Source organism: Lithohypha guttulata, assembly GCF_036872675.1.
Source record: "Lithohypha guttulata strain CCFEE 5908 chromosome Unknown scaffold_3, whole genome shotgun sequence".
NCBI classification, from domain to species: domain Eukaryota; kingdom Fungi; phylum Ascomycota; class Eurotiomycetes; order Chaetothyriales; family Trichomeriaceae; genus Lithohypha; species Lithohypha guttulata.
The window spans coordinates 3,446,259-3,468,901 of NW_027042752.1; the positions used below are offsets into that span (position 1 = coordinate 3,446,259).

Sequence of the window (22,643 nt, forward strand, 5' to 3'; positions counted from 1 at the left end):
GCACTATAAGTATGGCCTTTCCTCTGTGCACTGTGCACGGACGTTCAAGATTTGTTCTGTACCCACCATTTAGACCTCTTTGTTGGTTTCCATCACGAAATCTTCTAAAAGCTTCTTACTACTTAATAAATAATCTTATCCATCTCCCTAGTATCACTTGAAACTATCACATACTCACAGCAATAACACGCAAGCCCAACATGGGAAACAAGGGGAAGGAAGAACAGAACTATGCACGACAACCTTTCCTCCTCGGGGTGGACGCCATCACTCAACATCTCCTGACCAATCTTGACACCGGGCTCACATCAGCTCAGGTACAGGAGTACATCCAGAAATATGGAGAAAACAAGCTCGAGGGCGATGGTGGAGTTGCTTGGTATAAGATTCTCACCAAGCAGGCTACTAATGCTATGATTCTAGTCTTAGTACTGGCTATGGCTCTATCATATGGTGTTGAGGACTTCATTGAAGGCGGCGTCATTACTGCTGTCATTGTCCTAAATATCTCTATTGGCTTCTACCAGGAATTTCAAGCTGAAAAGAAAATGGATGCTCTCAGATCGTTATCAGCACCCTCCGCAGATGTCGTACGAGATGGGAACCAAACGACCATCCCTTCACGCGAAGTCGTTCCTGGCGATATCGTCTCTATCAAAACTGGCGATACCGTCCCAGCAGACCTGCGACTTTTCGACGTCATGAACCTCGAATGTGACGAAGCGATTCTCACAGGTGAGGCCCTACCAGTTGCTAAGGAAGTGGAATCCGCAGAAAGAGAAGACCTAGGTCTGGGTGACCGGCTAAATATTGCCTACTCCTCGTCCACAGTCACCAAGGGTCGAGGTAGGGGTGTCGTGGTTTACACTGGGATGTCCACTGCCATGGGTGGCATCGCTGAATCGATGCAGCGAAAGCGGAGGAAGCCAGGCCGCTCAATGAGTGCTAAGAAATATGGACCTATGCAACCAGTCAAAGGTGGTGCGCTGAGAACCTTTGACAGTGTAGGCAAATTCCTTGGATTGACCGAGGGTACGCCCCTTCAGATCAAGCTTAGCAAGCTGGCATATACCTTATTTGGCTGTGCACTCTTACTTGCTATCATCGTCTTCGGCGTCAATCGTTTCAATGTAACGAACGAAGTGGCTATTTACGCTATCTCAACAGGCATAGCCATCATACCAGAATCGCTCATCGCTGTACTTACAATCACCATGGTCGTGGGTATGACTCAGATGAGGAAGCGAAAAGTGGTAGTCCGTCAATTAAGTGCTCTTGAAGCTCTAGGTGGCGTGACCAATATCTGCTCTGACAAAACGGGTACTTTAACACAAGGCAAGATGGTGGCGCGCAAGGTATGGATTCCTGGCGCAGGTATATACAGCATCGAAAACTCGAACAACGCTTCCGACCCCACGGAGGGCACCGTCACCTTCGGAGAAAGCAAGTCTCGCAAAGAAGTGGAAGCTGAGAAATTGCGTCGACAGGAGGAGCTCGATGCCAAGCGATCCACAGCCGGTATCCAGTTTGATGTCCCTCAGGAGAAGATGAACAAGGATAGGAAAGCCGAACAACCTGTACCAGAACAGAACATTGTTATCGACAACCCAGAAACGACACCTGAGCTTCAAGCATTCCTGGAGTCCGCCGCACTCTGTAATCTGGCAACTGTTCGAAAAGTTCAAGAGGACGGAACTAGCAAATGGAAGACAACTGGCGACCCCACTGAAATAGCTCTTCAGATCTTTGCTCACCGATTCCAGCACGGGAAGGACACCCTAGAGAAAGAGCTCGGTTGGAAGCAGTCGATGGAATATCCTTTTGACAGCTCTATCAAGCGTATGTCAGTGGTGTACAAATCACCCAACAGAGACGACAATGTTATTTTCACAAAAGGTGCAGTCGAACGTGTTATCGACCTCTGCACAATGGTAGGAACAGGCGAAAAAGAAGTCGAAATGACACCTGAGACCAAAGAGGATGTTCTTGAACAGATGAATATCCTGGCAGAGCAAGGCTTGCGTGTGCTTGCAATTGCTCGACGCTTCACAACTCTCGAAATTGCCGAACACTCCACTGTCGAACGTACTGAGGTCGAAAAGGATTTGTGTCTACTTGGATTGGCGGGTCTCTACGACCCTCCACGTCTTGAGACGAAGGGTGCTGTTCAGGCATGTGCAACTGCAGGTATTCAGGTCAGTATGTTGACCGGTGACCATCCCTCGACTGCCGCAGCGATTGCTCGCGAAGTCGGTATTATCCCTCAAAATATGAAGTCTCTGCCAGCAGACGTGGCCGCAGCGATAGTGAAACCAGCGACCGAGTTCGACAGAATGACCGATGCTGAAATCGACGCCCTCCCGACACTACCACTCGTAGTAGCACGGTGTGCTCCCGAGACGAAAGTTCGCATGATCGAGGCGCTTCATCGTCGCCGCAAATATGCTGCTATGACGGGCGATGGTGTCAACGACTCGCCCTCTCTCAAGCTTGCCGACGTGGGTATCGCCATGGGTCTAAATGGCTCCGATGTTGCCAAATCCGCGTCAGACATCGTCCTTACCGACGACAACTTCGCCAGTATCGTCAACGCAGTAGAGGAGGGCAGAAGAATGTTCGACAATATCCAGAAATTCGTTCTTCACCTGTTGACCTCCAACGTCGGCGAAGTCATCCTACTCATCTGCGGATTAGGCTTCCAAGACGAATTCGGCTTCTCCGTCTTCCCACTGTCACCGCTGCAAATCCTCTGGATCAACATGCTCACCTCTTCTTTTCCAGCTTTCGGTCTCGGAAAAGAAAAAGCAGCAAAGGACATCATGGAGCGTCCTCCCCACGACAACAAAAAGGGCATCTTCACATGGGAACTAATCACCGATATGCTCGTCTACGGCACAATCATGGGCGTCTGCTGCCTCTCAACATTCGTCTTCATTGTTTACGGCCCTGGTCCCGACGGCCTCGGCCTGGACTGCAACAAGTCTTACGGCGCATCCTGTAATATTGTCTTCCGAGCTCGAGCCGCCGTCTTCGCCGAACTCACCTGGATGATCCTCCTGAGCGCCTGGGAGTTCAAGAGCATGCGACGATCTCTATTCAAGCTCGACCCAAACTCAACCAAGCCACTACAATTCATACACGATATCTGGGAGAACCAATTCCTCTTCTGGTCCGTTGTCATTGGCGGGCTAAGCGTATTTCCTGCCGTGTACATCCCCGGCCTCAACAGTTCAGTCTTCAAGCACACGGCCATCACATGGGAGTGGGTACCAGCAATCATCTGCGTATTCATCTTCATTACAGGTATGGAACTGTGGAAGCTCGTGAAGAGAACAACCGGGTGGTTCAAGGAGGAGGAGACTGAGGGAATGAAGGCAAAGAGGAGGATATTAGGTCACGGATTGTCTTTGAGACAGGGATTCTTCACGCTTGCTAGGACGTTTACGAAGTCGAGGAGTGAGGCGAAGAGTGAGATGTCTGAGAAGAATGCGAAGGTGAGAGTGCCGCCTCCTGCTGTGCAGGGAGGTGTGAAGGAGGAGGTGTAAATTAGCATTTTGATTAGTATTACTCGCTGCGTTGCGGTCACTATGTGGCTCTATCCTTGTGATGAAATTGTGTACCTTGATTATCGGTTCACTTATGAATTCAATTTGCACGTCGATTAGAGGTTGAACAGGAGACCATCCGAGCATTAACTTGAGATTAGCCTTACAGTTATGCTTCAGTCAAATCTTACAACTTTGCATCGAATCCATTCCTCCATATCGCTGACGACTTGATCAGTTTCAGACCGACGCCAATACACTGAAAATACTAACCGCATACGGTGGCGTCCTCCAGGACCATACGCAGTGTAGAACGCATATTGAGAACAGGCCGGCCAGCACCACCATACACAAGCATCAGTTCCTGCGCAGCCTGAACCACATTGCAACATATCCAAGAATCCTATACCCAACGATAATACCAAGCATTATCCCGAGCCATTCCCACATCTTGCCATCCTCGTATGAGTAGTTATAGGCATCGAGAACTGCCGTGCCTCTAGTCTTGCCTTGATTTTGCAGGTCGCTTGGGTACATGCAGTAATATCCGCCATCATTGACTCGATCACAGTCGTAAATGGTATCTTTGAATTGATTGACCATCATGGCTTGGAAGACGTAGGCTTGGTAATCGATGTAATGGAACGCGTCTGGACGGAGTTGTTAGCGATAAACGCGCGGCAAGCAACAGAATAGTTCCACTCACACTTCCAGAACACATTGAGAGTGCCCATTGGGACGAGGAAGCCACCAACGCTCATCCATAGTCCATTGGCGAAGGCTGTCGCCGCCAGAGCCACAACGAAGATAGGGAAGATGGCACTGAGCAGTACCACCAAGCTCTCTGCGGCGACTAGATCGAGAAATAGCCAGAGCACCCATATCCAGAATCCGCCCGCGGTATCACGAAAGTTCGACAGCCAGTAGACGATGATACTGAAGGCGAGAGTGATGAGCAGCAGCCACGGAAGACCGACCAGGAAGTTGGCAATCACAAAGCTCAGAGGTCCATATAGGCCATTGGCATGTTCCTTGCGCAGGGTATGGATATCTTCGATGATACTAGGAACATATGCCACGGCCATGAAGCTCATGAAGGCGCCCCCAAAGAACAGCGCATTAACGAAGGGCTGGATGGACGCCTGTGTATAGTCAAGACGCAGCCACACTGTGCCCATCATAATTGCAAGGCCAATGTACATTGCAACGCGTGTACCGTAGGCGAGGACATCGCGGTACGACTTGATGAAGCTGCGATGCAGGAGAATGAGCGGGATGTCTGGACGAGATGGATGTCCCAGTCGTGACGTTTTAAAGATGGGCTCTATTGTCTTAGTTGGTGATGTCGAGACCGCGGATTGAAGCGTTTTGTACATCTGAGAAGTGCTCCAAAGGTCACAGATAGCGGCTAGCCTCGGACCCGATTGGTCCGCGACTGTGCTGTCAAAGTCTGTATTGACGAGGTCAAGCAAGAACTCGGCTGGGTTTGTATGCAGAGGCATAGGGACGATAGAATTGAAGTAATCGGATACCTCTTGAACTGGCCCAAAATAGCATGTCCTCCCTTTGGCTAGAAGAAGCAGTTGGTCGAAAAGTTGAAAGGTGGTCGTCGCAGGCTGGTGGATGGATGCAATAACGATCAGGCCATGCTTTTTGGCGACGCTCGATATGAATTGCATGACGTTGAAACTTGCAGCTGAATCAAGACCGCTAGTAGGTTCATCGAGGAAGAGGACTTTCGGTGAAGTGACCAGCTGGCTTGCTACACTAACGCGACGCTTCTGTCCTCCACTGATTCCTTTCCGTAACGGAGTTCCGATGATTGTGTGCTCTTGCCGGTTCAGTCCGAATGCATCAACCAAATTCTGCACAATTGCACGTCTCGTAGAGGCACTTAGGCCGTGCAAAGCGAGCTTCGCTGAAAAGTCGATTGTTTCGCGCACAGTAAGGCTGCCTGTCAACGCATCTTCTTGCTCGACATATCCCGATATACGGCGTAGGTTCTCTTTACTGACAGAACTTGCGTTGGCCTTGGTCTCTCCTGTCCAGGGAGTTTGAGAACGATGTGCAAGGACGTTGAGGAGGGTCGTCTTGCCACTTCCACTAGGTCCCATAAGAGCAACTAACTGACCAGCTTCAACATGACCATTACAGGAATCTAGGATCTTCAATGGCTGGTTCGTCCTTCTGTCTTTCACCTGAACGTTAATGTCTGACCAGGAGAAAGATCTGATAACATCGTTTCTGAAGATATCGTCTGGCGCGAACTCGGGGTCTTTTTCGGACATTGTGTATATGTATTATGGTTCACGTTTGCCGACAAGCTTACGTGTCTTTCGGAGAGGTGATGAAGGAAACATATTGCAGCGTCCTCCAGGGCCATCTTTATCAGAAAGGTCGTTTGCGGCCGTAGAGCCCTTGCAATGTGTATGGCCGGCTATATTGGACCTGAAAGACGCGACTGCCATAGTCGATCCAGAAGTCCGCGAAACGAGACTGATGCATCCCTGCAGCGAGGCGGTTTGCTCGGCGAGGTACCACGAGTAGGAGCTGAGTGCTGTGCGACTGATCGAGACTTTGGTCTGTCAGATTACAAAAACGTCCAGCTGAAGAATTGCAGCCAATTACAATCATCATGACAACCAAGGAACCCACCTACACCCCTGCCATTTTTTGCTCGCCGACCAAAACTGTGTTGCACCCCGAGCAACTATCTAACCATGAAATACAGGTAAACAGCCATCACACCGCCTTTGAAAAGTGTGTGAAACCGTTTTGTGTACGCTTCGTGGAGAACGACTGGCCTAAATACAGAAAATGTCGGATGGCCTCCCAAGCTACGGCTCGAAGTCTCACACCACTTGATACGGTGGACCACCATTCTGTGCTATTGAAAGAGTAATCGCCAAGAACGGTCGCGAGATCAGCGATATCTCAGACGAGTCAATGAAGTCGTAAAGTTACTACGAACATTTCGGGCAGGTACGCAGCTTTCTGCAATGAAGATATATGCCTGAGGCACAATGTTAACAAGAGCACCAAAAACTTCAAACGTATCGGCCTGCATCTTCTGTCGCAGCAAACATCTCAAGTGTGATTGTACAAAGCCATTTTGCAACAGATGTCTCGTGAGCGGCACAGAATGTGTTTACGTACAGTCGCGCAGAGGTCAGGTAGGAGGTAGAAGGAAGATACAGGCCGGTATCAGGTCGCGCGCTGTTACCAGCAAGCATGTAAACGATACTTTTGACCACGAATCGACTTTCAGCTCTCCATCTACCATCGAGGATATCTTATTCGCTGTACCAGCAACCATATCGGACACGTCGCAGGACTACCTAATAGATGTATATTACCAGACTGTACATCCAGCACACCCCTTCTTGATCCCCCATCACGCCTACAGGCGTACTCCTGGACTATTGCCGCAGCATGTCATGGAGACAATGTGCCTCCTGGCAGGACGTGTGGTCGGAGGCCACTACAGAGACGAGTCTGTCACGATCCAAAGTCTTCTTGAACGCAACCTTTCTTCAGATATTCAGAAGGTCCAGATGTGTTTGCTGCTAACAATAGCATCGTATGCGTCGTGTAATCGAAGCTTTGGCGATCAAGCACTCAAAACTGCCGCTGATACAGCATATGCAATTGGGCTCGACTCTGAAAACTTCAAGTGCGACAACAATGCCATCCTACGCGAAAGTTGGCGGAGGACTTGGTGGGAGCTGTATACACTAGGCGGCCTGATATCTGTGCTAAACCCTTTCACTGAGCGAGTTCATGCCGCCTCGGATAGGCTGCTACCTAGTCCTGAAGAAGCTTACAGGAACTGCATGAGTGCCGAATCACGAACATTAGAGCAGATGCGTGACCGACACTTTGCAGATGATGGCTTCAAATACTCCTCGTTCGCGTACAGGATCGAGGCTGTTCGCATATTAATGATGATTCTCGGTCACGCTCAGCAACATTCGGCCCAATACGAAGATACCACGTCTCACGGCTGCAGTGCCGCCATCAAAACATTTATGCTGTCACTTCCCGCTCCGAAACAGTCTACTATCGAGCGCAATTCTACAGACGAGATGATGGAATGTGCCATCATGACCATCAACCTAGCCAGCATTATTCACCATACTCCTCGGTCAGGACTCCTTACAGTCAGAAGTTTCGACACAGTATGCACGACATCCGAGCCTTCCAGGTACACACCACACCAACAATCACACGAAACTGCAGCACTACGCTCCGCCGAAGCTATATCCCAACTCCTCATCGATCGAGCTTCCTTGAAGACAATATCACCATGCTTCTCCTGCGCACTTGCCTTTGCGACTACACTGCAATTGTCAGCGTACTGCAAAGGTCAAGCTGCCGAGGAAAGCGCATGCTTGAAAGAGTATATACAGGTTTCGCTGAGTGCACTAGATACGATGGGAGAGAACTGGAGGATAGCCAAAGTGGTCAAGGAACAACTTGCGGGTTTTGCGAGGGAAGTGTTCGTACAGCCTGCTCGAGGCCACGCCATACAGGCGATGGAGACGATCAAAGAGCCATTGACTCTGGGACATGCGGCGGCAGACGATGCTTGGTTGTCGGACTTTATCAACGATCCAGCCTATGCGCTGCCCGAGGGTCAGGAATTAGGTTTCCAGTTATTACAGTAAATTATGGAGAATTGAGGATGTTATGTGCTGACCGTAATACGGATCGAGGCCACATTTCTCAAGTATGCCATTGTCATTGTAGATGCTGAATTGTTCCTATTGAGTGCTCCAGCTCAGCTGCAGGATTTTGACAACACTCTTAGTCTAACCTTGAACCAGTTTTACGTGTACCTCCAACAACTCGCAGATCAGTTTTTCACGAGACTCACCCGACTCTCAGATTAGACAGAATATATAGGACGATCACACTATCACTGACCTCACTTGCCGGAGCGCCATCATGTCCCTCATTGCCGGACTCTCTTCGTCAATCACGTCCTTTTAAGCTACCTGTGTTGAACGTTCTTGCAACAATACCTCGTCCAGGACACTCCCAACAGCACGTGAAAGGCAGACATGCGTCACTCTCTATTGAAGACTTTGTCAAATAGCTTTCGTCTTTAGGTTTCCTGGTATCTGCCAGGTACGACCGACCGAGTAACTACCAGCAACCACCGCCACCGCCACCGCCACCACAATCCCCAGAACCACCAGCACCTACTACCACGTCATCAGCACCGCTCCTGCGTCTCCGTGTCCTGGGTCCTCCGATACCTCTTCACTTTGGAGTGAGAGATATCCCCACCGTACTCGGGGTGTGCATCGTAGTACTCCTTGCGATGCTCTGCTGAGAAAGCTTTGTTCGTGGCCAACTGGGTTTCTTGGTAGCCCGGTTGAGCCCACATTTCAGTGGACCGTTGCCGCGCCTGTTCGCGAACTTCTGACGTGCCCATCACCGCTCTCATCATGGCTTTGTATCGGCCTTGAGTTCGGCCCTACCTGCTTTTGTTCTCTCTGCATGGTACGCCTTGTTGGCAGCAATTGCGTACCAGGCCTTTGACCGCTTATAGGCTGCTTGTCGGTTCTCAGGTACAGACCAGAAGTCGTTCCGAATGCTCCTCAGATATTTTTGATGCTCCTCCTTCGACCACGAAATTTTGCCGGGCTGTACGGCAAGCATGAAGGATGTATACCAATTTTCGTTACGCCATTGAGAAACGTCGTCGTTGCCGCCGTAGTGAGCCATGGCCAAAGCAGAGTCGAAGGCGAAAAGCGGCTCGCCTTCAAGGCCAACGATAGCAATATCATCCTTGTCGGACTGCTTGAGCTTCTTGCGAAGCGGTTCAGAATCGCGGGCACGATCTTTCTTGTAGATGGAGCGAAAGGCGTTCATATCGATGTCAACTAAGAAGTCCTGCTTAGCTTGCTCCAGCCTCTCGGCAACAACATCGACCTCTGACTCGCGTAACCAGCGCCGCAATCGCTCAGAATGTAGCACAAACACAACATTCTAGATCGTGCCGTTAATACTGAGCTGCGCGCAAAAAGTCCATCCTCGACATCGAAAGTATTCTGGAGAAATCTTTTCACAAGTGTTCCTGTAGCAATGAGTGACACTGTTTAGAAACTCGCCATTCTCCATGTTTGACGACGTGAGGAATTTAGGTTGATCATCTGAAACTGGAAAGTAGCTTTAAATAAACCTCACACGATATTTGAACAAGGTATCTTTGGTGAGTTACAAGTGACTCTCAGGCAAAGTTAGAGCAAACCTCGAACAAATTTTGAACGGGCTTGAACATGACTTGACAGAAACTCGAAGAAGGCAGGATATTTCAGATTGAAATGTGACAAACATTGTGTCTGACTCACCTCCCTCTGTATCTATTTTGCTAGGAGTAAGTGTGGACGAACACATTGATAGGTAGGCTAGAAGCCGAGAAGAAGCTGTGTAGACGTGTAGGTGCCTGAGGCAGGATACTGTTCTCCGCCCACTCACCCAACCTTGAGGTCTCGAAAGGCCAGAGATACCGAGTAACGAAGATCATTGAATTGCTCTCTTTCTATGCTGGTTTTCTTCACAGTACTCAGGCTTTGGTTATGCTTACAGTATCTCATATCATAACTACCCCCGAGTCGTGGTCACGTGTTCCCGATGGTTTTCGTCTCGTCATATCTTCGTCTCTTCTCCTTCTCGACTATTCTGTTAGTTGTAATTCTCGCCATAAGGACCTTGTAAACCAAAGCAGTTGGCGAAATAAGTAGTTGTTGCAGACCAGTCACTGAACATTCCAACGATTCCGATTTCATTTGCCATTATATCAAGAACCTCATAGAGTTGTCCATCATGGCTGACGGCTTGGCTGAAGGTGCTGTAGTAATAGTCCTGCCTGGCGTCCACAGTAGTAAGAGGTCCCGACCGCTCGAACGACCACGCAATGATGTCGAGGCCAGCAGCCTTGGCAGCCGTCGCGTACGGGGATGGGACGATAGTGCTGTTGGTAGCATCACTATAAGTGAGCAGATAGTTTATGGGGGGAGCAATGATGTTGACACCTTGTGTCTTCAGAGAAGGCAGACGAGCAGCAGCTGTGACGAGAGTTTCGGGTGTATCACCCTCCTCATCTAGATAAACGGCATGGTTTCCAAATGCGGGAAACTCACTGATCCACAGGAAGACATCAGCAGGAAGGAAAGACTGAGCCCAAACACGCTCAGGAGCGATTCCTTTTCTGATAAAAGCGTTGACCATATCTCTTGCGTATTGCGCTTGGGTATAGACGCCCTTGAATGGCATCGGAACTTGAGATGGTGGCGTCTTCAACTCTGGAGTAAAATTTCGATAACCAGGGAAGGAGTCGACGAGATCGATGAAGCCATCGAGGGACAGAGGTGTGGCGCAAGTGTCATAACTTTCAATACGTCAGTTTCAAATCCTCTGTAGCAGACAGGAAGTTGAGGTTTGGGTGTAAGAATACTTACAGATCAGTTCGCCAGGCAGGAGTCCCACGTTGGTAGGCTTCTGGCGTCCTTGCACTGCTGTTGCTCCCGTCCATCTTGGAGCACAAGGAGTTGTACTCGCTCAGGGTGATGTCTGACGTACAGCAAAGTGCTGATGCCGGCGAGGTTGCGTTTGCAGGCCTGAAAGGCTGAGTACACTTTGCAGCCAACTCCGGTCTTAGCAGAATGTCTGTCGTTGTGTGCAGATCACAAAGAGAATGTCTGCAGACAAGTTGGAGATCGTTTGTGAAAGCAACATCGCATTCAAGAACACCACTTCCCATTCGCGCGCCTGCCTCTTGATTCTGGGCAGATGCCTCGGGTATTTGCAGCGTAGCTCCGCCACGATGTCCCTGTTATGTGTCAGTCCAGAGTAATATGCTAACGCACGAAAAGACGTCAGCACACGTCTTCTTGGGCTCACTTACAATGCTCCATCCAGTGACTGAGAAAGGGCCATTGGCGCATGATTCCAGCTTCTGTTTCAATGGACCCTCAGTCATGTTCTGGACGATATAATAAGGGCGCGGACCCAGCGAGATCTGGTACTCCGTTGGTCCATCTGGCTGTTTGATCAACGAGGTGTGCTTCGAAGTTCTAGCATCGAGAGGAGCTGCTGCTGCAAGAGCCGCAAAGGCCAATGTGGAGACAATGCGAGCCATGGCGCCTGTCTATCGAGTTTGCTCGCCGAAGTAGACAGCAACCTCGCTGTGCAAGGCTCTGTAGGTGCTTTGGAAACGAGCGAGAAGCAACGAGACACTGAATAGACACAGAGCACGAAACGAGCGAAACTGACTTTTTCCAGACAAGGTGGGCTATTTATTTTTCTTCTTCTCTACATAGCAACATAGCTTGCTAGCTGCAGAATGGTTACCTTTCTGTCTTGTAACTTACAGCTCCATCATGCACACCTGTTGCACGTGTAGCAAATCGTGCATGTAAGTGAACGATTGTGATAAGTTGGTGACCCCAAAAGTTGCAGGATCCAGCTGGTAGCTACGGAGCTAGAGAGCTGTTAGACTTGGCCGAGGGACATGATAAGGGCTTGGCGATGCTTATCGAGCCTATAGCAAAGCGTACCTGGAACACACCTTCTGAAAGTTCGGACGGACTTTGGTGTTCCTGCGCAAGCCTCTGTCATCATGGTTGATCGCTTGACGGAAGAAGACTCGCCAAGATCTGGAGATGCATGGTTCGAAGCAAGATTGAAATCGACCATTGCTACGACTGTCGCATCTGGCTAGATGTAGGACAGCTCCTAAAAAGGCAGGTCCATCAGAAGAAAATTCGAGTCGGAACGCATGAAGAGTAACCGCAAAAGAAACGTTCCGCTGGGCAATATTTTGCAGCTTTGACAAAAGGTGCCTGACAGACGCCATGACAATTTCACATTAACGCCCAAACACCTTGCTCAGTAACTGAAAGAGAGAGTCTGACGGCCTCGATCATGCTATCCTTTGTCGTTTCGGCATGGTGTCAGCTTCCTCGGCGCTGTCGTCGCCAATGTCGATCTCATCACCTGTACCACCCACACTGCTGCCATCGTCGACAAGCTCGTCGTCGAGGTCTATACCACCATCTTCCTCGTCACTTTGGCTGACAATGTCCTCTTCTTCTTGGTGTACACCGTTGCCGTTGACCTCGACATCGTCGTCCTCATCTCTTGCACGTTTCAAACCCTTCATCTTCCTCGTTTGCAGCTCGTTGAGATCCTGTCTGCCCAAGTGGATTCTTCCGAGCTTGTCGCCCACTATGTCCGTCTCGATATTCTTCTTGTTTCTGGCTTCATTAGGCCGCCTTCCATGTTTCATAGCCTCTTTCATGATATTGGGATCAGCGGTCTTGAACCGCCCAACTCGAAAATCAAAGCTTGGCCCTATTTGATCGAGCTCGACTCTAGGAACTTTCGCTGTATTTGACCTGAGCGTTCGTACTCTGTACCACCTCAGATGAACCACTGGTCTCTGGTTTGGATCTTCCGATGTTACAGAACCACTTGTCTCACCAGCAGCAATGAACAGCACATACTGTAGACCTGCCACATCGATGCTAGCAATCTCTTCTCCTTGGAAAACGTCCAGGAACGTGCTCTTGAGCTGTCTGAATAGACTTGCCTGTTCCGAAGCCGAGTTGTCGTCCCACGGCGACCCAGCAAACACAATCATTGGCTTCATTTCGACACCTATCTGCATCTTGCCATCTTCTGCTTGTAACTCTTCCGCTGTCGTGACCAGCAACAATTCTGTCATATCGAGTGTCCTGCCATCGAATAACCGTAGGATCGTTATGTTATTCGGACGCTTCTTGGAATGTGTGGCGAACACAGCAACTGCGCAGTCATTTTTCTGCGACAAGAATTCGAGGGACGCTGGATCTTGAAAAGGATGGATATTTTCATTCTTCTTCGTTAATTGGACTGAATGTGGCTTCGTGAGAGTCATGATTGTTTTCAAGACGTTCCTTATCGGATCTGGACATCTTGTGCCGTGAAGTAACAGTATTCTCTTTCGACCTTCTACTGTTTGTGGTTCACGAGCTTTGACAATCTTTGCGGTGCGAGCATTTCGAGGTTTGACTTCGCGCAAAAGCGACATCTTGCGGGTAGCAAGTCCAGATAGTAATAGTGTAGTATGTTCAAGTCTGGTAGGTCGTTCAAACAAATGTTATTGTTGAAGGCTTGACTAGTTCTGACTGCCTCTGCCCTGCCTTTAACTTGAGAAAAGTTAAAAAAAGTTTCGGTATGCGATGAATTACTTCCGAAGTTTGTCCGACTAATCTTGTCTCAATGTGCTACTATCACCACGTGGCTCGCAGTTTTGAGACCTTCACGTCTTATCTATCGTAAGAACTGAATTGAGCTATATCAGTAGCATTAACCTAACAGTCCATCGACAGGTCTACAGCTTAGCCTTGATAGCACCTCTCTCCTCTTCTATCTCCTTCTTCGCTCGTATCCTCAAGTCTCTCCTCAAGAACTTCCCAATAGCGTTCTTCGGTATTTCCGAGACGAATTTGATCCCACCTCGCAGCTGCTTGTGCTGTGCCAATCTATCTGCAACATACTTCTTGAGTTCTTCTGCTAGGGCGGGCTCATCAGCACTGGCTTTGCTGGTATCTTGGTCGAAGTATCGGGTTTGGCTTAGCGTGTCTTGTTTCGAGGAGTCATTTATCGTCGTCTGGTCTATTGATGCTGAGGGTGCTGATCTCGAAGGGCCTACAGAGCCTTCATTTCGTGTCTGGGAATGCTTTGCATCCATGTATCGTGTTTGCTCAACAGTATCCTGCTTGGATGAATCACTTCCTGCGGATTTTTGCAGTGGCGCTTGAGCCCCAGGCGATGTCGGTGTTGGCCACGAACCCGAAGATGCGGACCCAGAGCCTTGTATTGAAGACGTGCTCGCTGAGGTTGTGCGCCGCACATCTGCGTAACGTGTCTGATCAAGGGTGTCCTCCTTAGAAGAGTCATTGCGTGTGTGCTTGGAATCCATGTATCTTGTTTGCTCCAAAGTATCCAGCTTCGATGAGTCGTCATGTCCTGAACTACCTCGGGAGGCCTCGCTGAGCACAATATATGCTCGTGGTAGATCCGTGCCTGGATCATCAGGAGCTGGGACGCCGACAACTGCAGCTTCGGCTACTGCTGGATGCGTGAATAGTAAATTTTCAATCTCAGCCGGAGCTATTTGCAGGCCTTTGTACTTGAGCAACTCCTTCTTGCGATCCACGATATAGAACTTGCCGTCTCTCATGACACCTATGTCGCCACTACAAAACCAAGGTCCTCGGTGGTCATCGTTGAAATCATGAAACGCGTCTTTTGTCGCCTGCTCGTTATTGAAATATCCTTCCATAACCATCGGTGCTCTGATGAGAAGCTCTCCCTCCTGTCCGGGCTCGACATCTTCGTAATTGTCGTTCACCATACGTAACTCAACGTTAGGCAGGATAAAGCCTATGCAACCTGTTACGTCAGTCTGGCCAGCAGGTATCGCAGTAACTGCTCCCGTCGTTTCGCTCAAGCCCTGATCAGAAGGTTAGCTGGATTTGCACTGTTCATGCTACAAACAAGTCAGGCCAGCACCATGAGAGCACTTACCCATGTCTGTCCGATAAAAGTACTTTGCCCATCGCCGAGGCGCGAATTAGAAGAGGTTTGTAATTTCGCGTCCATAGGCGCGGCGCCTGTGCTCGCTGCGACCACATGCTGGAAGTGATCTTTCACCTCCGGACTTTTCGCGATTCGTAAATAAATTGACGGTACAGTGTAAAAAGCTGTAATCTTGTACTCTTTCATGTACTTTAGTAAGTCGGTCCAATTGTACTTTCTCATCCAGAATACTGTGCCACCGGAATAGATAGGAATGATCAGATACGACATAAAACCTGCAATGTGTGAGATTGGTAGATGACCAAGTGTTCGAAATTCCACAGGTGTGTACGACGCAGGATCGGTTTCTAGCAGTTTAGCGACATGCATTCTGCTTAATATCGTGCCAATGAATGTCTCTGCAACTAAATTCAGATGACTGAGAGACACTCCTTTCGGAAGACCAGTGGTACCGGATGACCATAGGATGACGATAATAGATCTCTTGAGTCTTGGTGCATCGGTGATACACTCCCAGTGCAACTTTTGACTCGATATAGCGTCAATGCCACCTAGAGATTTAAGAGACAGCTCTGGCCATGACTCAACGACCAGAACTCTCGAGAATGGCACACCACATTGCCTTGCTGCATCTTTCACCACGGTTTCGTGCTCAGAACTGCAGATAACAAGGTTAGACTTCGCCACACTGATTTGGCGCGCTAATTCCGCCACAGTTGAAGACGGAGAAGCAGCTGAGTAGATGCCTCCAGCTGCGATGACACCATAGAATACAGCTGGTATCAGGAGTTGACCATAACTCATCACAGTCACAACGTCCTTGTCTGGTCCACCAGATCCAACATCGTAATTAGTGCGAAGGCCATGTGCTATTTGTTGCGTCAGGTCGCTAAGATTCCCTTTCGTGAGCTTCGCGTCAGGATGTGCAGCGTCCACATGGAGTATCGTGTCTGGCGTCGAAATGCTATGTTCTGAATCTATCCTCTGGTGTCAGTCAAAGACTGGTTCGGACCAGTCAAGCTCACCAAATAGGAAAGTGAGGAGGTCCACATTAGGGACGTCAACATGTGGCACGGCGGTATTCTGGTAGATTCTGCGTGTTTTTGCCATGGTCTGTTGCCTTTCGAGCGTTTTCCGTCGTCTAGGGCACGTCAATGTGCTGTCAAGCATAGCAGTCTAACGAGCGGTGCCTCTAATGCTGGCTGAATATAGCCAGTAGCATAGCCACGTGACCAAGTCAATGAGGGGAGGCGAGGGCCAATTGGCGGTAAATAGCCTCGGCTGGTTGCCGGACGTGCTCTTGCTCAGAACTCGTCGCACCATCTACTACTCTTGTGTAAATCCTGGACATATCGCATTGTTTTGGTGCTTCGGTCTTGGTGGGCCAGAAAATGCAGACTTCTCCATATTGGTAGCAGTGTGTATACTGGTTCTCTTATGCTGTAGACAGACCTAGAATGTCGCTGAGACTGTGCATTGGCCGATATCCAAAGCTTTCAGGCAAAAGTACGATATTGGTAGTGCGACTTCGTGAAGTTTGCATTCTTTGCAATGTGGTGATTAGTGTCACGGACAGACAGAAACCAGAGCATATTGCAGAGTTGTCCTTGATAGTGATCGCGGCGATATCAGCTTGTAGAGGAAGCCGGCTCAATGTACTGACTGGACAAGTAGAATGTGGAACATTAGGAACTTCTTGAGGTATATGATGTCCTCATAAGTCCCGTGGCTGGACTGTAGCTGTATTTCGTCTCAATCACCAAGTCTCATCGAGCGACTTCTGATCGACTTATTGGCCAGGCAGTCCCCTCGCTGGATTCCATCCAGGGGTATTCTTCTTATCTGGTTTCCTGGCCAGATAGACACTTGATAACTTCTCGTGCAACGTCAACATCCCTTGAGGGATTGGAGCCATTGTTTTTGCTGCGTGCGACAGCACGGATTCGACGCGAGCCTGAAGGGGGGCTGATTAGAATGGAACAAGCAACGGTGATATGTTCGTTGGTCAAATATCGTGTCCTAGAAGACCTGGTTCGTTTCTCCGTGATTGTGATGTTCGAACAGTCGCCTGAACATAGGCGCTTGAAAAGTCCCATGCGGCTAATCATGCACGTGTAGCAACAGCATTGGACCAGGGAATGGTCAGCCTTATGTCGCAGCTAACACACGAGCTACGAATAAGGGCTAGCATCAAGAAGCAACTTTTTGATCTCGCACAAAGACAGCCGCGTCAAGGCGCTTGACATGAGTGTTACAACAAGCATGCATCATGAATGTCGATAACAAAGGTGCAGACAGTAGCAGTTCTGAAGCAACTACGCCCAAGAACGTAATTGCTTCAAAAAGCATTTTCCGGCCACTAAATTCCAAACGCAATGAGATCCGGCTGCTCCACATCGCACCTGCCCCATCCCTCAATCTACCTATAGTTGCAAAGCTCAGCACCGTCAGCCTTGATGATAACCTACAATATGACGCTCTATCATGGTGTTGGGGCGTCCTCCCGATGCAGACTCGATAAGAATTAATGATCATGAGTTCAACTGCAGTCCGAATCTCAGAATCGCATTACAACACCTTCGAAGCAAAGATGAAGAGGTCACATTCTGGGTGGACGCCGCCTGTATCAACCAGGAAGATATCTCCGAGAAAAACACCCAGGTCCGCCTCATGAATCTTGTATACAAGCAAGCAAAGATCGTTCGAGTATGGCTTGGTGAGCCCTTCGATGGAAGCGGTGAAGCAATGATGTTCATAGACGATCTACAGCACTGGCAGGCCGACCAGAAATTGAGCAAACATTGTCAAGTTATTACAGAGGCTCTCATGAACAAAGTCAAGTTGCTCACGGAATTTCCGTGGTGGCAGCGAGTTTGGGTCATGCAAGAGGTAGTCTTGGCGCGTTCAGTCGACTTCCACTGTGGGCATGATAGATTTCACTGGACCTGGTCAATGTGGCGTATCATGGAATTCCTGCCTGCCCTTGTGATTGACCCTACCCAATGCTTCAAACATGACCAACTCCAAGGAGACATTTGGGACATCGTGGAAATCCTGGTTCATGCTTTGAAGGTCTTCACACGGCTCCTGGATCTTCGAGGCAAGGATGAAGTGGCTTTTCACCGGAACGATACTGTCAGGATCTTGATCGAGATGAGTCAGTTGCATACCACTGACCCGAGGGACCACGTTTATGGTGCACTCGGTCTCATGCCAGAATTCGCCAAAATACAGCTCGTGAATTATGCTTTCCCCGTCGAGGCTGTGTTTATGCTGACAACCTATTTTCTCTGTTACTATGTGAGGTCGCTACTGCCTCTAGCCTCGATTTCTGGCAGATCGACGTCTGCTCCCAATCGAGGATGGTCGCTCGCCAGCTGGGCCATGGATTTGAGAAGATATCCAAAGAAGCGCAAGCTTTTCCACTGGTTCACCGCAACTGGAGCTTGGGGTCCTGACAATGCCTTTCAAATTGACTTTGATGTCTACAGCAGATGTTCAAAGGTCCGAGGCACATACTTCGATCGTATCGTCGCTTGCCACAAAGTCGAGGGTAAGGTCAACGTTCACTTCTTTCAGGTAGAGACCATGAGAGCATACGTGCAGGGCTGGAGAGACTTCCTCGGCGTTCACGACCACGGCGTCGGCCACAGCACTTACATTAGTGGTTGCTCCATGGAGCAAGCATTTCGATGGACCATCGTGCGTGGTCTGCTAGATACAAGTGGTGTATATGGTGATGATCGACCGTTGAAGAGTTCCGATGCTGAAACATATTTTAGATGGATCGCTAGTCCTGCTAGCCGAAGCATCAATAGTCCTGATGCCAACGGCTACAGTCATCAAGCTGCTGTGCCATATCAATTGGCACTGCACCGGCTCATGTTCGACAAGAACACTTTCCTTTTCCGAACTGCTCGTGGCTACATGGGTTTGTCGGTTGGTGTTCCAGACATTGCGGTTGAAGACGAAATGTATCTGATGCATCGAGCTGAGGCGCCATATGCACTTCGACCAGTCACATTGAGCAATGGAGATCGGACTTTCGAGGTCGCAAGCGAGTGCTACGTACACGGCATCATGAATGGTGAAGCTTTTCGACCAACTCCAAACCACGATTCACACCAGGCTAGGCGACATGAACTGCGAGAGTCGTTGTTCGGTGGTTCTCCTACAGACCAATTCCTGCCTGTTGCGCCATACCAGGAAATTGTGCTTGTTTGAGATGCGTGCCATATTGAGCCTCAGTTAATAGCACACAATCTGAAGCTGCACGATATTATCAGCAGGCGACTCTAAGAGGTGAACGTCACGTACGAAACAGATGAATCTATCACGATTCCAGAACTGTCATTCTCTTCGCCAAATCCCATGAATCTCAGGCACCCTAAAATGCATGCCGGTCGCCTTCACTGGACCGTCATCCGACTTCAGGTAAGGAGAAGCACAAGTAGATCTGTCTCGTAAGATACCCTGACCGGAAAGTTGTCTGGATCTACCAGCATAAGGGCGTCTGACAAAGCGGTCTCTTGCTTGTGCAGGTATATGAGTGTGTCAAGAAATAAACTTCCTCAATGCAATTTCTGAAGCTCGTTATTGGTGACGTAGAAGGAACTTTGATTGATCTTCAGGAGGTTGGGGTCCGTAGATCCATGCTGCCGGCCAAACAGGCGCGTAGCTTCTGTAAATAACATTCAGGCACACCTCAGAAGAGCGCGTCAGATACAGTGTTGATCGCAGCTGACTTTGCAGGATGAGGCAGGTGCCTTTTTTCCAGTGAAGGCGAACAACGGCTGAATGTGATCGCGTAATTCGCCAGTTGTGGCCTGTTGAGATGTTTACTATCTCGATCTTTGAACGTTCGTTGAACGTTACGTCTTCCCAATTACCTCTGGTCACCATCTTCCCTCCCTTGGCTGGTGATACAGGATGTCGTTCGTTGCAAAGCCGCTGCAAGCGCTCCTAACTGTTTTAGTCTTTACAACAACATCGGTTTTAGGCTCCGATATCCGAAGGCAACCTCAAGGACACTCAGCATATCCATATTCAAGTGCTAATGACACTAGACCAGTTTATGCCGATAACTCATGTTCGTACTGGCTCGAACAGATTCCTCACCAAGGCATTGCCCCATTCCAGGACGACCCTAACTATCAGACCTTTCGCAATGTGAAGGACTATGGTGCAATTGGAGATGGCTTCACCGACGATACCACCGCCATCAATCTAGCCATCAACAGCAGCAATCGGTGCGCGCCTGGTAGCTGTAACTCATCGACGGTGACACCTGCTGTTGTCTACTTTCCAACCGGCACGTACCTGGTCACTGGAGATATCATAGATTATTACTACACCACCTTGATTGGCAACCCGAACTGCCTACCTACCATCAAGGTCGCTTCGAACTACACAGGAGTATTTGTTATCGATGGCGACCCGTATGGTGCAAATGGGCTCGCATATGGCGCTACTAACGTCTTCTGGCGACAGATTCGCAATTTTATCATAGACACAACAGCGGTACCTCCTACAACTCAGGCTGTAGGTATACACTGGCCTACAGGTCAGGCCACCAGTATCACAAACGTGGTCTTCAGGCTCAACGAACAACCAGGAACACTGCACTGGGGCATTTTTATTGAAGAAGGGAGCGGAGGCTTCCTAGGTGACCTTACTTTCATAGGTGGACTGTATGGAGCGAACGTTGGCAACCAGCAGTTTACTTCACGAAACTGGACCTTCTATAATTGTGTGACAGCCATCAACCAATTATGGGACTGGGGCTGGACATATCAGCAAATGTCTATCAACAATGTCTCTGTGGGTCTGAACATGTCGAGTGGAGGACCGTCGGATCAGGCTGTAGGATCCATTGTCATGTTCGATTCCGAATTCAACGATGTCGAGACTGGTATCCTTCATGCTCACACAGCGGACGCTTTACCTCCCGGCGCTGGCGCTTTAATCCTGGAGAATGTCGACTTCAACAATGTAGGCGTTGCAGTACAAGGTCCAGACGGTGTTGATATACCTGGAAGTCCTGGAAACTTCAATGTTCCTGCATGGGTACAAGGTCATGCTTACTCACCATATTCTACCAACTACACGGAACTGCAAGGATACATAACTCCCAACCTCAGGCCCCCAGCTTTGACCAGTCAAGGCAGGTACTACACACGGCAGAAGCCCCAATATGGAGACTGGCCCGTCTCGGAGTTCATCAGTGCACGATCTATCGGTGCAACTGGTAACGGTGTCACGGATGATACGGCTGCACTTCAACGTGCTATCAACATGGCAGCATCACAGCACAAGATTCTGTTTATCGATGGCGGAGACTATATTGTCACGTCAACACTATATGTTCCTGGTGGCTCGAAGATAGTCGGTGAAGTTTTCCCTGTCATACTGGCCACTGGTTTTTTTTGGTCTGACATCAACAATCCACTGCCAGTCGTACAGGTTGGTAGGGCTGGCGAAGTCGGACAAGTTGAGTGGACAGATGTGATCATGAGCACAAGAGGGCCTGCTCCTGGTGCAATTTTGATTCAGTGGAATCTTGCCTCCCCAAATGCACCTCAGTCAACATATGCTCCTCCAGGCTGGGCTGATCAAGGCTCATATGCTCACGGCAGACCAGAAGCATTGGGACCTTCTTGTATGTTCGATGTTCATACTCGTCTAGGGGGCTTCACTGGGTCTGGTTTAGGCATTGTTGAATGTCCTTCGTCGGTCACACGCAGTATACCTATTCCACCTAACCCTATTAATCCGAACTGTATCGCAGCCGCAGCAAGTGTGCACGTCACAAAGTCCGCCCGCAACCTCTACATGGAAAACACCTGGCTCTGGGTAGCCGATCACGACGCAGATGACCAACAACTCAGACAAATCACCGTCTACGCCGGACGAGGCCTTCTCATCGAAAGCAACTACGCAGTCTGGCTCATTGGTACCTCCGTCGAGCACCACAGCCTCTACGAATACCAATTCGTCAACACACAAGACGTCTTCATGGGCCACATCCAAACCGAAACAGCATACTACCAACCCAACCCACCAGCATCCATTCCTTTCCCAGCCATCCCATCTCTCTCCGACCCGATCTTCCCCTCCTACTGCCTCAACGGCTCCTCCTTCCTCCCACCAGACTACATCCTCCAACCCAACGAGCTCTCCAACGATTGCTCCGGCTACGGCCTCCGCATCGTCGACTCCTTCAACATGTACGTCTACGGCGCCGGCCTATACAGCTTCTTCCACAACTACAACGTCACATGCTCACAGCAAGGCTACGGCGCAGAATGCCAGTCCCGCATATTGAGTTTTGAAGGCTCATACCAGAACGTAGCTATCTATGGCCTCGCGACTGTGGGGAGTCAAGCCATGGTAACATTTGATGGGAGGGATGTAGTGTTTGCGGCGGATAATATTGCTGGGTTTACGAGCACTATCGCGCTGTTTCGGCCTGGTCAGGTTTAGGGAGCTTGGCCTTGATCGTGC

The 22,643-nt window shown here is 49.5% G+C and overlaps 9 protein-coding genes across 9 annotated transcripts; 4 read left to right on the forward strand and 5 right to left on the reverse strand.

Moving 5' to 3' along the window:
• Positions 1-200: 200 nt before the first annotated feature.
• On the forward strand, positions 201-3,545 carry cta3 (potassium/sodium eff; the record flags this gene model as incomplete). The annotated part of the gene is made up of 1 exon (XM_064899387.1): positions 201-3,545. One exon carries the CDS (start codon positions 201-203, stop codon positions 3,543-3,545), a length of 3,345 nt encoding a protein of 1,114 aa, XP_064755344.1.
• Positions 3,546-3,902: 357 nt separating this feature from the next.
• Positions 3,903-5,833, reverse strand: LTR64_005046 (uncharacterized protein; the record flags this gene model as incomplete). Its single annotated transcript, XM_064899388.1, has 2 exons — positions 3,903-4,195; positions 4,252-5,833. The coding sequence occupies 2 exons, from the start codon at positions 5,831-5,833 to the stop codon at positions 3,903-3,905; spliced, it is 1,875 nt and encodes a 624-aa protein (XP_064755345.1).
• Positions 5,834-6,982: 1,149 nt separating this feature from the next.
• Positions 6,983-8,212, forward strand: LTR64_005047 (uncharacterized protein; the record flags this gene model as incomplete). The annotated part of the gene is made up of 1 exon (XM_064899389.1): positions 6,983-8,212. One exon carries the CDS (start codon positions 6,983-6,985, stop codon positions 8,210-8,212), a length of 1,230 nt encoding a protein of 409 aa, XP_064755346.1.
• Positions 8,213-8,996: 784 nt separating this feature from the next.
• Positions 8,997-9,425, reverse strand: LTR64_005048 (uncharacterized protein; the record flags this gene model as incomplete). Its single annotated transcript, XM_064899390.1, has 1 exon — positions 8,997-9,425. One exon carries the CDS (start codon positions 9,423-9,425, stop codon positions 8,997-8,999), a length of 429 nt encoding a protein of 142 aa, XP_064755347.1.
• Positions 9,426-10,238: 813 nt separating this feature from the next.
• Positions 10,239-11,694, reverse strand: LTR64_005049 (uncharacterized protein; the record flags this gene model as incomplete). The annotated part of the gene is made up of 3 exons (XM_064899391.1): positions 10,239-10,944; positions 11,015-11,385; positions 11,461-11,694. The coding sequence occupies 3 exons, from the start codon at positions 11,692-11,694 to the stop codon at positions 10,239-10,241; spliced, it is 1,311 nt and encodes a 436-aa protein (XP_064755348.1).
• A 783-nt stretch (positions 11,695-12,477) lies between these two features.
• RPF2 (rRNA-binding ribosome biosynthesis protein rpf2) lies at positions 12,478-13,626 on the reverse strand (the record flags this gene model as incomplete). Its single annotated transcript, XM_064899392.1, has 2 exons — positions 12,478-12,967; positions 13,061-13,626. The coding sequence occupies 2 exons, from the start codon at positions 13,624-13,626 to the stop codon at positions 12,478-12,480; spliced, it is 1,056 nt and encodes a 351-aa protein (XP_064755349.1).
• Positions 13,627-13,929: 303 nt separating this feature from the next.
• LTR64_005051 (uncharacterized protein) lies at positions 13,930-16,250 on the reverse strand (the record flags this gene model as incomplete). Its single annotated transcript, XM_064899393.1, has 3 exons — positions 13,930-15,054; positions 15,129-16,117; positions 16,166-16,250. 3 exons carry the CDS (start codon positions 16,248-16,250, stop codon positions 13,930-13,932), a joined length of 2,199 nt encoding a protein of 732 aa, XP_064755350.1.
• Positions 16,251-17,624: 1,374 nt separating this feature from the next.
• Positions 17,625-19,364, forward strand: LTR64_005052 (uncharacterized protein; the record flags this gene model as incomplete). Its single annotated transcript, XM_064899394.1, has 1 exon — positions 17,625-19,364. One exon carries the CDS (start codon positions 17,625-17,627, stop codon positions 19,362-19,364), a length of 1,740 nt encoding a protein of 579 aa, XP_064755351.1.
• Positions 19,365-20,069: 705 nt separating this feature from the next.
• LTR64_005053 (uncharacterized protein) lies at positions 20,070-22,622 on the forward strand (the record flags this gene model as incomplete). The annotated part of the gene is made up of 1 exon (XM_064899395.1): positions 20,070-22,622. One exon carries the CDS (start codon positions 20,070-20,072, stop codon positions 22,620-22,622), a length of 2,553 nt encoding a protein of 850 aa, XP_064755352.1.
• Positions 22,623-22,643: the final 21 nt, after the last annotated feature.